Here is a 16715-nt window from a genome sequence, read left to right on the forward strand (position 1 = left end):
CCCGTGCAGGGTAGGAAATAAGACAGGTTTACAAGTCCAAAACCAGTTTATTTATTCCAAAACTTGGGGTCAGTGGTCCCAGAGACCACTTTATTAATTATGGTTTTTGGAAAAAATAGACGGTGGGACCAGTTTATTAATTCTGGGTTCCTTATTGGAATTTTTCTAGCTCAACACATTTTCTCCAAATTCTACTCATAGGTAGTTAATACTTCTTGGTTACAACTTCCCTACAAAAGTTTTGCAGTCTATTGACTATTGATCTTGTCTATCGTCTATACTCTAGAATGAGTCTCTTGTAGTCTTCAGTCTTGACCATAGCCAGTACTAGTTGTCAGTAGTCGTATCAGTATTAGTAATATACCAAATACCGCATAAATTACCGTTTTATATCTTACCGTAATTTTACAATGGTAACTTACCGGTAAGTGGTAAATTACCAAACATTTTTACTACGCATTAAATGTTCTTTTTACTCTTAAATGATCAATTATTTCTGTGTTTACTTCCAAAAAAGACTCACCAGGCGCTATTCGCTAGCCAGTACCAGTGTGGAAAATAAGGCGGGGGCACAGGGCAAATGACCAGTTTAAAAATTGCCTGGACCATTTTAAAAATTAAATCGGAGGGGGGTCAGTGGTCCACGGGAACACTAAGAAAACTCTAGGGTAACCAGAGTTCAGTCATTAAAACTCTAACATTTTCATTATCCTCTTCTTTAGTTTAGCAGACGACGTGCCCTGGCCAGTGGTCATGGACCAGTTTATTTATTCCAGATTAGGGGGTCGCTGGCCTAATGTCCAGTTTAAAAAAATCCTTATTTCCCACCCTGATGTAAAGGTTCTATTATCCCCTCTGACACTATTTTACCCCGAAAAGCCGTAGCCGAAGCTCGAAGTCATTTAGAATATTTTAGCAGACGACGTATAGGATGAATTCTCCTATTTCTTAGATTTTGGTGTAATTCAGGAATATGTTTGTTTTTTTGGGGGTAATATAGTGTTCCTCCGTTTGCCGTGAAACTGTGAAAGGCTGGAGAAGCTGGGTAAACTAATCCTTGACTTGTAAATGATACTCCTGAAGTTTAACTGTAGGTTTTGTGGTTTTAAATAGCGCTGTTATAATTTTGTTACAATTTTTAAAAAATGGAGCTAAGTTTTATTATTGTTATTCGTACAGTTTCAAAGTGAGATATAAATAACCCATATTCCTCCACTTACTCATCTTTTCCAATGGGAAAGGAAAAGAACCAAGGCTTAATGATTTTAAGCTTTGTTAATTAATTTATAATTAATAACGCGTCATTCAGGAATCAAGGAACCTTAGGGTAAGTCTTCTTAACTAAAATGTTTATCATTAGGATTTTAATTAAGTTTTCTACACTAATTTGGTTAATAAACTACCATTAGGACTTTAGAGTAGTGGCACTCCATGTTAACTACCCATAGAGTTTAATACAGTCAAAGGCAAGTAGGTGCCATTACTCTATTTGACCTTTAATTATTTCTACATTAAGGTGATTATGACTATAAGTGTTCTTTTAAGCCCAACTAAGAGAGGATGAAACGCAAGAAAAGTCCATTGCTGCATCGTAAAAGCGGCGGTGGATCGGGGCCAGGAAGCGATGGTAGTAGAACGCCTAAACAGAGCACACCTCCGACCTCAAGTTCTTCTTTACTTGTAGTACCCAACAGTTCCGTGGTCTCGTCTTCGGGTACGCCCGCGCAAAGTCACGCCAACGCTGCTCTTCCCGCTGAAGAATATTTTAGTAGCGAGGAATTGACCGATTGGGTAAGAAGCCCCCCCCCCCCAATTCTCTTCACTCTTAATTTGGTATTAGTAACATTATGAACCCTCCTTTCATGAGCTAATTCGGACCACGGGCCTCAAACTTCCCGTAAATTACCCGCAATCAAATGAGTTCGGGTTCGTTGCTGGAAAATGCTTGGTTCCTGATTTAGTTTGGACCTCGGGCCTCGGGACTTCACTGAAACTTCTCGCAATCAAATTAATAGGGACTTGGCAGTACTACGTCATGCAACGTCAGGCTTCCTTCCACTAGTGCTAAAAAACATACCAGGAGGAGGGGCTTATATAGCTTTCATTCTGTTAAAAAAAACATACCAGAATGGTGCTGGGGCGTAGTTAAGCCCGAATTGCCAAGTCCCTATTCGCTCTCGTTGCTGGACAAATTTTCGGTTTGTGATTTAGTTTGGACCTCGGGCCTCAGGACTTCACCGAAACTTCCCGCAATTATTACCGAATTATTTAACAGATCAGAAAAATATTGATAAGAATGACATTTCTGACCAATAGAAGTCGCTATATAAAAAGTTTGGGGGCGGAGTCGAAATATAAGCAGATGAAGAGGACGCTTATTACATTGATCCGCTTTTGATATTAGATCAGGTTTCCATGCAAAATTAACCTCCGTTCGTTGACAGAGCCGCAATTCAGGCGTAACTGGTCAATATTTTTGGGAGTGTTATTTATTTATTTATTTATTTATTTGATACAACAACATCCGCAAAGACAGCTAGGTGTCTTAGGAGCAGACGGCGGTTATAGCGAGAGGGCCGTGACAATAAAGTATATAATGCTAGGATATATATATATAAAGTATATAATGACTAGGACACAGAGGTCTAAAAAACCAATGAAAATACTTGAGTAAAAATAATGGAAAAAAATAACTAAAGACGGGGATGCAATAGGGTTTAGATCATATCGTTAAAATGTTCAGAGAGTTTAATTCGAAACAGAGATTTATTGGTAATGGCAATAATGCTAGGGGGCAAGGAGTTCCAGTCATTAATGACAGTATTAGTAACATGGGTCTGCCGAAAGGTAGTTAGGGCTCGTGGTTTGACCAATTTTTGAGAGTGACCACGGGTATTCGCGCTCGTATTTCTGGTGAAAAAGAGGGAGAAGTCATGTCAAGGTGACCATTGATAAGGTTATGGACAAGGCATAAGTTGTTAATTTTATGACGGATGTGGACCGGGTCAATATTTAGCAAAGACAGGCGGCGGGATGCTGGAGAGGAACTGTGTTTGTTGGGGAGCTTAGTGTAAGCGTTTTGAGCCCTTTGTAAGGCATTAAGATCCAATTTAAGATGGGGAGACCAAATAGGGGAGCAAAAATCAGATATGGGGAGGACCAGAGAATTGTATAATGTTTTGATAAGGGGTAAGGACCGGAAATTTAGTTTACGGCGGATCATACCCGTGATACTACGCACACGCTTGGCGACTTTTGAACACTGGGTTAACATTTTGAGGAGGGGGTCTATTAGGATGCCTAGATCCCGTTCACAAAAAGACTTGGTTCAGGGAGCCGAATTAATGGTATAATCGAAAGAGGGGTTCCTGCGTCCAAGGTGGAGTATCTTACACTTGCCGATATTGAAGCTGAGCCCATGAGATGAGCCCCACCTAACGATAGCGTCAAGGTCAGCCTGGAGGGCATCGCGATCAGCCGGAACACTCACCCGACGATAAAGTTTCGCGTCATCGGCAAAGAGGATCAGGGAAGAATTTTGGACTACTGATGGCATTGAGTTTATTAGAATATTAAAGAGGAGTGGACCGAGTATTGAACCCTGAGGCACGCCCTGTTCTATGTGTTTCCAAGCGGTAGTGACTCCTCGGAGGACTACACGCTGTTTTCGGCCAGCAAGATAATGGGAAAGCCACTTAAACGCATTACCTACAATACCCGCAGAGTGGAGGGCAGCGAGAATGGCCGAGTGAGGGAGGGAATCAAAAGCTTTGCCAAAATCGAGGTAAAGGACATCAACTGATTGACCAGAGTCTAGCCAAGTTGTCCAATCGTTAGTGGCCAATAGTAGGTTAGTTAAACACGACCGACGAGGGAGAAAGCCATGTTGGGCTGGGGAAAAGAATTTATTAACCTCAAGGAAAGATCTTAATTGTCGGTGGACTAACTGTTCGCATAGTTTAGAAACCTGATTTAGAGTGCTTATGGGCCGATAATTGGATGGGTCAGCACGCGAACCTTTTTTATGAATCGGCGTTAAATTCGCTTCCTTCCATATAGCCGGTACGGTGCACGAGGCAAAAGACTGGGATATGAGAAGGTGGATGGGTACAGCTAAAAGGGGAGCTAGCATCTTCAAAAGATTGGGGCCCTTTATTCTCCTAAAGTTTCCCGTGCTCGTTACCAACGGAATAAGTATTAGGGCCAGTTTGACGTAGGGTTTGCAATTTGCACTGGCACTCTGGGATGTAAGAATATTTTTTAATCTAGTCCTTGGGACCAGTGACTCCCCCCCCCCCCTAGTGTTCAAAATAATAAACTGGTCCCAGCTTTGGTCAATGCCTACGAGATGTAGGCGTTGCTTGGGTTCTATAGATTTGCAATTGATAAAGTGGTCCCAAGGACCAGTAACCCCCACCTCTTGAATATAAAAAGTAGTCCAAGCAAATAAAAACCTGGTTTTGGAGCAGAGGAAGTGTGCTATTTCCCAGACTTGTCTACAGATCATATTTCTGACATTTTAGTTCGCCTTTAATCTCCACTAGGTGAGCTCTTTGCTAAATTTCGCAGTGTACGCGCACCCGCGGTACAACGTTAACAAACGTGACGTCACGCTTTTGGGAAGGATACAAAACTTATGTTTTTCCATTTCAATTTCCTCGAATCACTTTCACAATTGCCAAATGCGAAACCTTTATTGTTCCTATTTTTAATTACTTTATTAAACTTAACTTTGAAATAGATGGAAAAGAATTAACATTAGTCCCAAGCCTTAGCGAAATGAGACCAAGCGGCCATTTTGCTTGTTTACATTGTACCAGCGTGGGAAATAAGGCGTTGGCACGGGGCAAATGCCCAGGTTAAAAATTGCCTGGACCAGTTTATAAACTGAATTGGAGGGGCGGGGGGTCAGTGGTCCACTGGACCACTAAGAAAACTCAAGGGTAACCAGAGTTCAGACATTATCTCAACTATCCCCTGCTAAAGTTTAGCAGACGACGCGCCCTAGTCAATGGTCATGGACCAGTTTATTTATTCCAGGCCCAATGTCCAGTTTCAAAAAAATCCATTTCCCACCCTGAATTGTACCGTGACCCTCTCTCTCCAAGAGCTTGTCGTCTGCTAGCTTTTTTTCTTTATTATTCTGAGACACTTTAGCTAGAAAATTTTAACATGGGATCCGCCGTTAAGATTCTGGTTCATTATATAGGAGGTTCATGCTTTAATGAATGACCCCTTTATAGATGAATAGCAACTTGCGCCATCACGCGACGAAATTTATAAGGTAAAGCCCCCCCCCCCCATCTTCAGCTAATCTTGAACTTGTGGCCCAAAGATGCTGCCATATTGAGGGAAATTTCCACAAGGGAAAAGGGAAATTTTGACTCCTGAAAACTGTAGAAAGGGAAAAGGGAAATTCCACCAAAAATTTGCTAACTCTAGACACGGAGCTGTATTGTAGAAGGAGTAGAGACTCGTAGCTTCCCCTCTACTAAAAAAAGCTAGACCTTATTTGTCCATAAAAAGAGGGTATGAATTTTGACCCTCCCTCCAAACCTAGGCGAGCCAATGTAAAAAATAAAGATGGCCGCGAGCTACGAACGTTCAGGAGGGTTAAGCCTCGGTCTTTTGTGTATCGACTTCCGAGTGACGGGAGTTTCTCATGCGTTTGCAAATCTTATTTAAATTTTTATTTTTACTATTATTTCTATTTATATTAACTATAATATGGAAAATATTCAAAGAATTAAGCCGGGAAAGAAGAAAACGGACGCCGCCTTTAAAACACGTGACGTCAGAGATTGTTTACATTGGCTCGGCATGCGCGAAAATTGTGCGCGGAGCACTAGTACGCTTATGTCTAGGCCCTAGAGGCCTAGTCTCTACTCCTTCTACAATACACATCCGTGCTCTAGAGTAGGAAATTCCATGGGAAGAAATATTTTATTGAAAGCCAACAATCTCAACATAAAAACTGAACAACTTCATCAAATTGACTTTGGCCCAAAAATTGTGCTCAAATAGAAACAGCAATTTTGAAAATATTTGCTGAATTATCCGGCAAACGCTAACTATCAGTAGCCATTAAAAACGACGTCATGAATAAATAAATAAATAAAAGCTTTATTGGGATCACCACCTCAGTACATTAAAAATTCTTAATTTAACTGATTTTCAGTTGGGTCCTATGTCCTATATTGCTAGGTATAAAAATCCTATTAATTAAGTTAAAAATAAATAAATCTTAATATAATTTAGCTCAACCATTGCAAGTGGCCCTCGACTAGTTTTCTAAAAATCCTTAGGTTGCTTTCTGTTTTTATGTTCCCGGGCAAATTATTCCATTCTTTAATACCTTTATTAACTATACTTTTGGCCCTGAGAGTAGTATTTAATGTTTGTACTTTGAAATTGGTCTTGGACCCCCTAGTTTCGTATCGGTCGTTTTCGTCGCCAGTTTTGAGTAGTTCTAGGATGAAGTCCGGGGTTTTTTTATTCCAGATTTTATGCATAAATATTAACAAACTTATTATATAATTATAACTATTGGTATTTATTCCTGCCCTATCCCTAGCTTGAGTGGCTGATGATCTTCGCGGGGCTTTCACAATCATCTTTGAGATATAATTTTGTTGAACTTGAAGCTTATTTAGGGCTTGTTTTGTAGCGTTATTGTAAAGTATATCCCCGTAGTTAATAAGTGATTGTACTGTGGCATTCACTATTGTTTTTAGGTTTTCTTTTCCTAGGTAATTTTGTATTGGTTTCATTAGCCAGGTTCTTTGTCGGATTTTATTATAAAGATAGTCGATGTGTTTTCCCCACTTTAGGTCCTCGTCTATCCACATGAAGCTCATGCACATGCGTGACTTCTTATAAATCGGAAAATCAAAACCCGTACAGTAAAAAAAAAAATATGTAACTGATGCACTCGGTTACTGAACATAACCTTTAAGTACATACTGCACTTAGAATATACAGGCAGTTTTGACAAATTCAATTTATTTGGATTTGAATTAAACTCCGTAAATGCTACAATATGTCGAGTTGTTAAGGTGGCGTCTTCTACTGGTTTATGGGAACATTAAAGTATTTTATGTAAAAAAAGTGAAAACCAGGCTTTAGATGATCTTGAGTACGGACGTTACGAGTCGAGGCATGACGCGCACGCGCAATGCTAAAGCATAGACACACTGCTAATGTTTTTCTATTATTTAATTAGGAAGGAACTGCGGGAGCGAGTTTTCTTTCAAATGGCAGCAACGAAGGTCCGCACTCTTACTCTCACGTGCCGCTGAAAGAAAGCATTGACGATGTGGACTTTAGCGTTTCCAACGAAGCAGTTCGAACCAAATTGGCCATTGATCACATTCACGAGAAAATTCATCGAACTAAAGATCTAATCAAAGCTGAACAGAATTTAAGGGATGGTATGAAATTTCCTAAAAGCTTATCTTTCCAATTTAAAGCGAATTTTCCCATTTCCAATTTAAAGCAAATTTTCCAATTCCAATTTAAAGCCAATTTTCCAATTTCCAATTTAAAGCCATTTTTCCAATTTCCAATTTAAAGCCATTTTTCCAATTTCCAATTTAAAGCCATATTTCCAATTTAAATCAAATTTTCCAATTTAAAGCGAATTTTCCAATTTCCAATTTAAAGCAAATTTTCCAATTTGAGAATTGATTGTAATTTTTTGCGCGCACAGAAAACGTGAACGAGTATTTGAAGTTGGCGTCGAACGCTGACAAGCAGCAAGTTCAGCGAATCAAAAGCGTCTTTGAAAAGAAGAACCAGAAGTCAGCGCAGTTGATTTCGCAGCTACAAAAGAAATTGGATAACTACCATAAGCGAATTAGAGACTTAGAAACCCACGGTATTAGCAGTAGTCATTGGCAACCCAGAGGGGTTCTACGTGATGTTGGACAAGGACTTAAGTAAGTCGATCCCGCAATTCATTTGTTTACGCGAATAAAACGCTACAAGTTAGGAGCGTGGTAATATCGCTTTTTGGGTATCGGAATTGCTTATCAAATACCAAAGATCATTGAGTATTTAATTAAGCCTTGGAAAATTGTAGATTGAATTATTAATTGCCACTAGGGGTCTGCGAATAGCAATTTTGGGTATCGAACCGGTTGCCGAATACCGAATAGTTAGGCCTTGGTACTTTTTGGGTATCGAACCGGTTGCCGAATACCGAATAGTTAGGCCTTGGTACTTTTTGGGTATCGAACCGGTTGCCGAATACCGAATAGTTAGGCCTTGGTACTTTTTGGGTATCGAACCGGTTGCCGAATACCGAATAGTTAGGCCTTGGTACTTTTTGGGTATCGAACCGGTTAACCGAATACCAAAATATGTTCCTTATCGAATACCGAATAGTTAGGCCTTGGTACTTTTTGGGTATTGAACTGGTTGCCGAATACCAAAATATGTTCCTTATCGAATACCGAATAGTTAGGCCTTGGTTATTTTTTTAAGTTACTGATTAATCGCGAATAGTTCACCCTAATTCTCGCGAATATTGGGCTTAACTATTGGCGATTAATCAGGAAGTAACCCTAATATTCGCGAATAGTTAACACAAAGCAAGGAGAAAAACATTTATAAGTTAACAAATGGCAATTCGTAGCACGCGCCCTCTACCGACCGCGATTAATCGCCAATTGTCTGGTAAAGAAAAATTCGTCTGTATTAATGGTTCGGGAAATTTTTTAGCCAAGGCTTAGTGTTAAACAGACTTTATAAACAAAAGTAAAATGTAGCCAAGGCCCGTATTCTCTGTGAAATTGGAATAAAAATTAATTATTTATTTAATTTATTTATTTTGAATAGAGGTGTTGGTACGAATATAAAAGAAGGAATTAGCGGCCTCTCTGGGTAAGTTTTGATTGATCTCTCGTCTCACCCTTATCCATATTCATTAATTAAAAGTTTGCGCAGTTCTCGATTAATACTAATTAATTACTAATACCTTGCTAATACTCCATACATTTTTCACTTCATACACGTTTAATATTTAGTGTTTTTAGATTTAATTTTGGTTTTGATGTAGTACGGCATTTATAATCCACCTTATTCCCGACGCGAGTGCCGAGGCTTATAGCACTATTTTTACTGATAAATCAGGCTAGAAATGATGCGTCGTCTGCTTCATAGTAGAAACGTTTCAATATTTTGTATCGTGAGTCCATGGATAAAGAATGAAAATGAGCCTTAAAAGGTCAGCGAATTTATAATAGGCCTAAACGGTCAGGGAAAAGTTAGGGAAATTGAAAATTGGCCTAAACGCGGTCAGGGAAAAGTCAGGGAAATTCAAAATGGGCCTAAAAGGTCAATGAAAGTCAGGGAAATTCAAAATGGGCCTAGAAGGTCAGGGAAATTGAAAATGGTCCTAGAAGGTCAGGGAAATTCAAAATGGGCCTAAACGCGGTCAGGGAAATTGAAAATGAATTCCAGGGCTCCCACCAGGTCCCTAAAAGTCCCTAAAGTCCTTATTTTCCTACAAGGTCCTTAATCTACCCTAAAATTGGTATTCGGTCCTTAAATCACCCTATTTTTATAAACCTCAGAAAAAGTATAAGGGTGACCTGAAAATGTCTTTTCTGAGATTTGACCAGAGCCCCAAATTTGCGGAGCTCGCTTCGCTCGCTCCGGTTATTTATGATTTACTTAATGTTCAATTTAAACGAATTAATTGGCTAATTTTTATAACAATAACAACTCGTGCAAAAATTATTCGACTGAATTTAGACTGGTTTTCATATATGTTCGCCATGTACGTTGTTGCAAATGGTCAGAGAAATTTGTTCAAGTTAATCAGGGAAAACCTGGAAAAGTCAGGGAATTTCATTCCAAATATTTTGTACGAACCCTGTAAACGCCCAAATTCTAGTTCGGTGGATTTTTAAAAAACAATAAACATGATACGAAAATAGTTACTTCTAATCGCAAAACCTTCCTTATACATTAGAGCCAGTATCAAGTCTTACCTACCGCTCCCTTAGAATAAGAATATAAACAAAAGAAAGTCAGAAATAATATCCTATTTTGTCGAAATAAATAGAAAAGAGTAAAAGGTTCCTAACTGTTTGTGATATTTTCACAGAATAGATATAATTTTGTTTTACCAGTGGTCCCTTTTTGGTTCCTACTTTAAGAATTTAGGTCCCTATTTTACCCTATTTTTATCGTGAAAAGTCCCTTTTCCCCCTATTTATTTTTGAGATTTTGGTGGGAGCCCTGGAATTCTGATTGGTTCCTAGCCTTGCTGGGTTAAAGACTAGCCAGCATATTAGGGACGCGCCTCAGGTGCCGACATTTGCTTTAGTAGTGGATAGAGGCAATTAAGGTTGCTCGATCAACAGTTGCTAATTAATTCTTGCCTATAATTGCACGATCCATAGTGAGCTTTTAAAGCTCTTAGCGAAATACAAGGGACTTAGGTGGAAAAGTTCGGGATTATTGGATTCTGGGCTTTAAATCAGGAAAATTTTGAAAAATGGGGCCTGATTGTATTGTACATAATGCGAAAATAAGATTTTTTTGGTCATTCGGCGAAATGGTAGGATTTTATTGGTCATTCTGCGAAAATGTGGGATTTTATATTTCATTCTGCGAAAATGTGGGATTTTATATGTCATTCTGCGAAAATGTGGGATTTTATATTTCATTCTGCGAAAATGGGGCCTGATTGTATTGTTCATAATGCGAAACTAAGATTTTATTGTTCACTCAGTGAAATTGTAGGTTTTTATAGGTCATTCTGCGAAAACGCGGGATTTTATAGGTCATTCTGCGAAAACGCGGGATTTTATAGGTCATTCTGTGAAAACGCAGGATTTTATAGGTCATTCTGTGAAAACGCAGTTTTATTGTTAATTCTGCGGAAATGTAGGATTTTATTGTTTATTGTGTGAAGATATAGGATTATATTGTTCATTCTGCGAAAATGTGGGATTTTATAGGTCATTCTATGAAAATGTATTATTTTCCTGTTCATTTTGCGAAAATATTGGATTTCACTTCAATGTCTGTAACGATGGTTTATGACCAGCATTTATAATCCATTGCAACTAATTTTCAAATAATCACCATCTTAATTCGGAAGATATAAATTTATCACTCTGGTGAAAATTAACAAGATGACCCAGTCATATTACACTTTTTCCAAGCCTCTTGTGACAATAATTAGTATTACTATATTCATTTTAAGATGGCGCAGAAACCTTATAGCTTTTAATGCACCAGGCTGAGAAATAACTTTAAAAATTAGCTGGGCCAGTTTAATAATGATATGCTTGGGATCTACTGGCCCTTTGGCGCACTTAATTTATTAAAAACCTTCCAAGGCTTACACCTTTTTAAGTAGCCGATGTCCAGTTTATTAAATTAAAGGGCTTGGCTCATTTCTCGGCCTGCCTATGGGCACTAAAATCTCCCAGCACTTGGTTTTCTTATTTCTTTGCAATTATGACGTATTAGTATTCGAGTATTGCGCCCCGCAATTTTCCCACTTGGAGTTAATTTAGTAATAGCAGTTAAGTAAAGTTTTCATCAAGTTTGATGAAATGATCAAGTAGCTTTCGAAATAAATGATTTTGGGGTACAATTTATTGTGTCTGATTTTATTACAGTGGTGTGGTAGGCAACCTTAAAGGAGGGCTATCTGGCTTGTCCGCCGCCACGCATACTGCCGCGGAGTAAGTCCTTCATCATAATGATTCATGTTGTCTTTTATCAACACTCGCGCACGTCACACCGCGTCACCCCACAAAATGCTTCTGTCTAAATTAGACGTACTCTAGGGACGGATCCTTAACGCTTTTGAAAGCTTTGTAACGCGATAAATTTATTCATTTACATCATGAATATAGATGGCACTCGTTCGTTACTTAACTGCCCGATCTAGAGACGCGTCACTCGTCAGTAGGTGATAATACAATTCCAATGGTACAGCTTGCTATTTTACGACTGAGTTCGAGCACCTCTGATCTCGACTCCAACAAGTCTCGGCCTCAAAGTCCCGAGACTGCCTTAGATAATTTCACCATGGATAAAGAATACGCTTGAGGAAATTTTTCACTCTACAGGATAGGCAACTCCCTATCTCGAACGAAAGCTTATTCTGTATATACTCTGTTACAACATCAGTTGTCAGCACGCGCAAAGCTAGGTCTCTATGTAACCTTGCTTTGTGCGTGCTGTCAAGAGACGAAAAACTTCAGGATTTTCAGGATTTAAAATATCCGCGAGTTTTTTTTGGCTCGAGTGCATGCACGGTCCTCTAGGCCTTAGTTTCAAATACGTCATATGAAATTGCCTACAGCCTACTACACGTATTTGTAACTAAGGCTCGAGCTGTTAACTGGAAGGCGAGGCGTTGCGCCATTGGTCGGAGGTCCTTATTTCAAAATATCCATAAAATCTGAACCTAATTTCAATTTATAATTCCCTGAATGTTTCACTATGCAGACTGGTCTTATAATTAGCATAAGAACCGATAAAAATCACTTGATTTTCCTTTTCACCCTCCCTTTAACCAGCATTGCCGCTGCAGTACTAAAACTTTTCTATATTCACTGGTGTTTATGAATAAATATATGGTTTAATTTATACATATTTGTATTAATTGTTGTTAATTACTTCAATATTTTCCATGTTATTTCTTTGTCTATCTTCCGTTAGTGTATTTTTGTAGTTATGTTATGCCTTGTCTTTATTTATTTATTGCTTCGTTACGTACCTTTCCTGACTTTGTGGGCTGTTATTCAATTATGCAATTAATAAATAAATAAATTAGATTACAGATTAAAGGTAAGATTGAAGGCCAGAATCATGTTTTTTTATTGGGGGGGGGAACACTGGCGCCATCTTGGTGGTGATTTTAGCCGACTAATTATTGAAGATGAATTTTCTTTCGTATTAGCTCAGGGCATCTTTGAAAAAGATCGAGTTAAAAGTCCCGTTTTATTTCTAAGGGAGCATTTTGAAATTCCTGTCCTGAATCTTTTTGCTTTGACCTTTTGACCTTTCATGTCATATATTTATATTAGATAAATAGAACTATTTCTTTGACATTATTGGTGACTTCAAAAAGGGACTGTAAAGGAGGAATCAGAGGTTGGGTAAAGATTATTTGAATTACGTTAGAGACACGTGACCGAGGAGAGGCGTGGTTCAAAGGAGGTTAGTTCGTTTTATTTCGAAAACCACCGCTTCCGGAAATTGGCGCTGGAATCTCGCGAAAAACAAGGACTAAGTGTTCAGTCCCACTCTGTGTGGAGTCTTTGCATCTTGGCGTCACGTGGTGACAGTGACGTATTTCAAATAATATTTAACCGCCCGTCGATGGTAACTTCACGGTCCCTTTAAACTCACCCAAAAACCCAGTAAGTTTTACTACACAAGGGAACGTTACAATTTCCTTTTTAGGTGATATCAGGGATACATTTAATTTTAGAAGTAGGAATGGAGTATTTACAGTTAGTATTTACTTAAGTTATTCCAACTCATAGAACACCCTGTTTAGAGCCCCTCCCTTCAACACGTAACGAAAAGTCTAAATTATCTTATTGGTTGACTCACTTAAACGACGTTTTGATGACGTTACTGAAGGGAACCCCAAAAATACGTGGTTCCTTTATACCTCTGTCGCTATGACCCGCCTCTTCTTTCATACTCCCCCCTCTGTCCTGTGGAAGGGGGTCCGGGACTTTAACGCGCGCCCAGATTACTCTGTTCTTCATTCCTACTTGTAAAATTAAATCAATCCCTGGTGATACTGTACTCTTCTGACATGTCGAAGTAGCAAAAATTGGCTTACCTTGTACAGCTTGTAAGCCCCTTGATATGAGGGGTATAAGCTTCCCCTTAGCCATTCTACAACTTGCAATACCAGGCCTTGCCGTTAGGGATATTAAGCATCCCGTTTACGCGTATGCACGTGTTGCCTTGCAATCCTTTTGACGTAAGAGAGATTAAGCTACATTATATACTTACTACAGCGCAGTGCAATCTCCTTGAAATGAGAAAGGTTAAGTTCAGAGATTGGGAAATGAACGGTTTTTAGTTGATCGTTTCTCAGGCTCTAATTGGTTGGGAAGAGTCTTGATAAATGTGGTTGTTGCAATTTCCTTTTTTAGTTCCATTCTTCCCGGAGTCTCGTTGATGTATTATTGTACTATCGTTGTTTGTAATCACAGAAATCAGAATTATTTGCATACTTATAGTTGAAGGACATAATATGACCAGGGATTAATTTTGTCTTACTTGGGAAAGTGTTTTTGGAAGAAAGAGGTTGAGAAGTTTGAACGAAAAATGTTTACAGCCTATCTAGTAGGAAGTGGAGAGGAACCAATTTAATTTGTACAGTTAGATTTAGCGAAATTAAACTTAACAAGATGGCCCAAGGGCTGGGCCTTAATAGTAGCCACATCGTTATCTATTTAATTATCACAGATTAAGGGGTACCCCACACCACATCACCCCCGGAGTTTATGACAAGTCTCTATGGCTCAGTGGTAGAATGTCTTACTACTGCGTGAGTGACCCGGGTTCGATTCCCGGTTGCGATCTGAAAAAGTTTTAATTAAAATTAAATCTCTAACCGAGCCCAGCTACTCCTATTGGTGGGTTGTGGTAATATAGAGCTCCTTTTAAGCTAAAAAATAACGATAACGAAAGCGAAAACTCCGGCCACAACTACTACTACTACGGCTTGGGTCAAACTAAGAGTCTCATCGTATACTACGATGTGGCTAAAAAATGGTTATGATAGAATTTTCTTGTTTTTTATTCGAAAGAGAACGGAAAATATATATTTCAAGTTGAGATTATATGTCTAGCTACAAATTATAGAATTTACGGGGATTTTGCTCTGTTCTCCATTCCTACTTGTAAAATTAAATCTACCCCTGGTATAAGACAAATATCTTTTCAAAGTAAGATGTAATGAATTTCTGATGAGATCGAAAGTGACTATAAGACATTTTTTAGACTTTCCCGTTAACGTTGGAAGTGTATACATTTTCCCAGTTCATTTTATCGCAATTTTCAATAGTACACGGACTTCTTGATGTATTTCGTATTATTTAAGCGGAATTATGTTGACTATTTTGTAGTATAGTCCGTGGCGTACACCGAAATTATGATCATGAAAAGTGTCTGTAAAAGTTTCCACCATAAAATTTTGCGATCAAAGACCATATTTTTTTTTTTTTTTTTAAAAAAAAAAGGGGGAATTTTCGATCTCGAAACGCGAAAAAATTCAAATCACTTTGTTTTATTTGTAATGAAAAAGCACGCTTTTTCCCCATTTTTGATTATTGGTTTGATTGTAAATGATTTGTGTGGTAATTTTGAATTTTCACAATTTGTTATTATTGCATTGGTCTGCATGAGGATAGGAGGTAAATTCATCTCTTACATTTACTAATTACAATTAACGCTAGATTAGACATTGAAACTTTTGGTAATGCTACTTTTATTTTCTATTTGGTTATTGTGTACGAGATAATTACAATACCAGACGACGAATTCAAAAGCTAATGATAATCATTGTGTAGCCATTTTCGAAACATAACTGGGAGGTCTTTTTCGGCATAGCCCACTCGATCACGCGCATCACGACGCAAGCTGCTCGCGCTAAACAGATACAAAAAATTAACATTAGTGCCAAGGCTTAGGCGAAATAGACTAAGCGGCCATTTTACTTGTTTACATTGTACCGACTACCGTCCTTCTCCAAGACCTTGTCGTCTGCTGGCTTTTTTGTCTTTCTTTTTTATTTTGGGACAGTTTAGTGAGAAAACTTTTATATATGGGATTCGCCATTAAGATGCTGGTCCATGTATAGATGTCTGAACTATGACGCGTGACAAGAGTGCGCTTAAGCTACGCCCACAAAGCCCGAATAGTAATTAGTATGGAATATATGGGGCACAGTGATTTCTATTAGCTTTTGGATTCATTCATGACCAGATATAAAACATTAACATTTTTCATTGATAATATAATGCCAACTTACCGAAGTTGAACTTTTTGTTAAAATGATTTTCTGTTATTTAAGAATTCAGGGTATTGTAACTGTGTAAGCCTAAGATGTCTTCAGGACATAAAAATCAGCCTTAGACAATCATTTTTCTTTTTTTGTGAAAATCACGAATACAAAATGAGAGGCCCCTTCTTGCTAGTCCAATCAATTTCATTCACCCCTAAACCTTCCACGCTGTAAAATTCGCCGTAATTTTGGTTCAAAGTGGTGGAGTTACATCACTCTGGCCTCACCCTATTCGCGGTATGGTGAGCAATTTTCGCAATATAAATAAAAATTCGACTAAAATAGATCACTTTTCGAGTGAAATTGATCACTTTTGGACTTCAAATAGGTCACTTTTCGACTAAAATATATCGCTTTTCGACTAAAATATATCGCTTTTCGACTTAAAAAGATCACTTTTCGACTAAAGTTGATCGCTTTTCGAGTAAAATTGAACGCTTTTCGAGTAAAATTGAACGCTTTTCGAGTAAAATTGAACGCTTTTCGAGTAAAATTGATCGCTTTTCGGGTAAAATTGATCGCTTTTCGGGTAAAATTGATCGCTTTTCGGGTAAAATTGATCGCTTTTCGGGTAAAATTGATCGCTTTTCGGGTAAAATTGATCGCTTTTCGGGTAAAATTGATCGCTTTTCGGGTAAAATTGATCGCTTTT

The 16715-nt window shown here is 38.4% G+C and overlaps 1 protein-coding gene across 8 annotated transcripts in view; it reads left to right on the forward strand.

Annotated features, from left to right (window-relative positions):
• The first annotated feature begins 5 nt into the window (after nt 1–5).
• Nucleotides 6–16715, forward strand: part of LOC149625253 (transmembrane and coiled-coil domains protein 2-like) — a 29316-nt gene continuing 12606 nt past the window's right edge. Inside the window, exons 1-8 of one of the 8 annotated variants that reach the window (XM_089852049.1) lie at nt 6–1090; nt 1180–1327; nt 1410–1470; nt 1546–1791; nt 7223–7430; nt 7709–7937; nt 8839–8883; nt 11640–11705. In XM_089852049.1, the coding sequence (XP_089708175.1) occupies nt 1561–1791; nt 7223–7430; nt 7709–7937; nt 8839–8883; nt 11640–11705 (779 nt within the window). In that variant the 5' untranslated portion in view covers nt 6–1090; nt 1180–1327; nt 1410–1470; nt 1546–1560. Of the gene's footprint in view, nt 1328–1409; nt 1471–1545; nt 1792–1844; nt 3785–7222; nt 7431–7708; nt 7938–8838; nt 8884–11639; nt 11706–16715 lie in introns of those variants that run through there. The other 7 variants (XM_089852051.1, XM_089852050.1, XM_089852047.1 and 4 more) reach the window with 7 other exon arrangements.

This window comes from Phalangium opilio, unplaced genomic scaffold (assembly GCF_054372755.1).
Source record: "Phalangium opilio isolate 3A_F unplaced genomic scaffold, DU_Popi_V2 ptg000105l_1, whole genome shotgun sequence".
Taxonomy (NCBI): Eukaryota; Metazoa; Arthropoda; class Arachnida; order Opiliones; family Phalangiidae; genus Phalangium; species Phalangium opilio.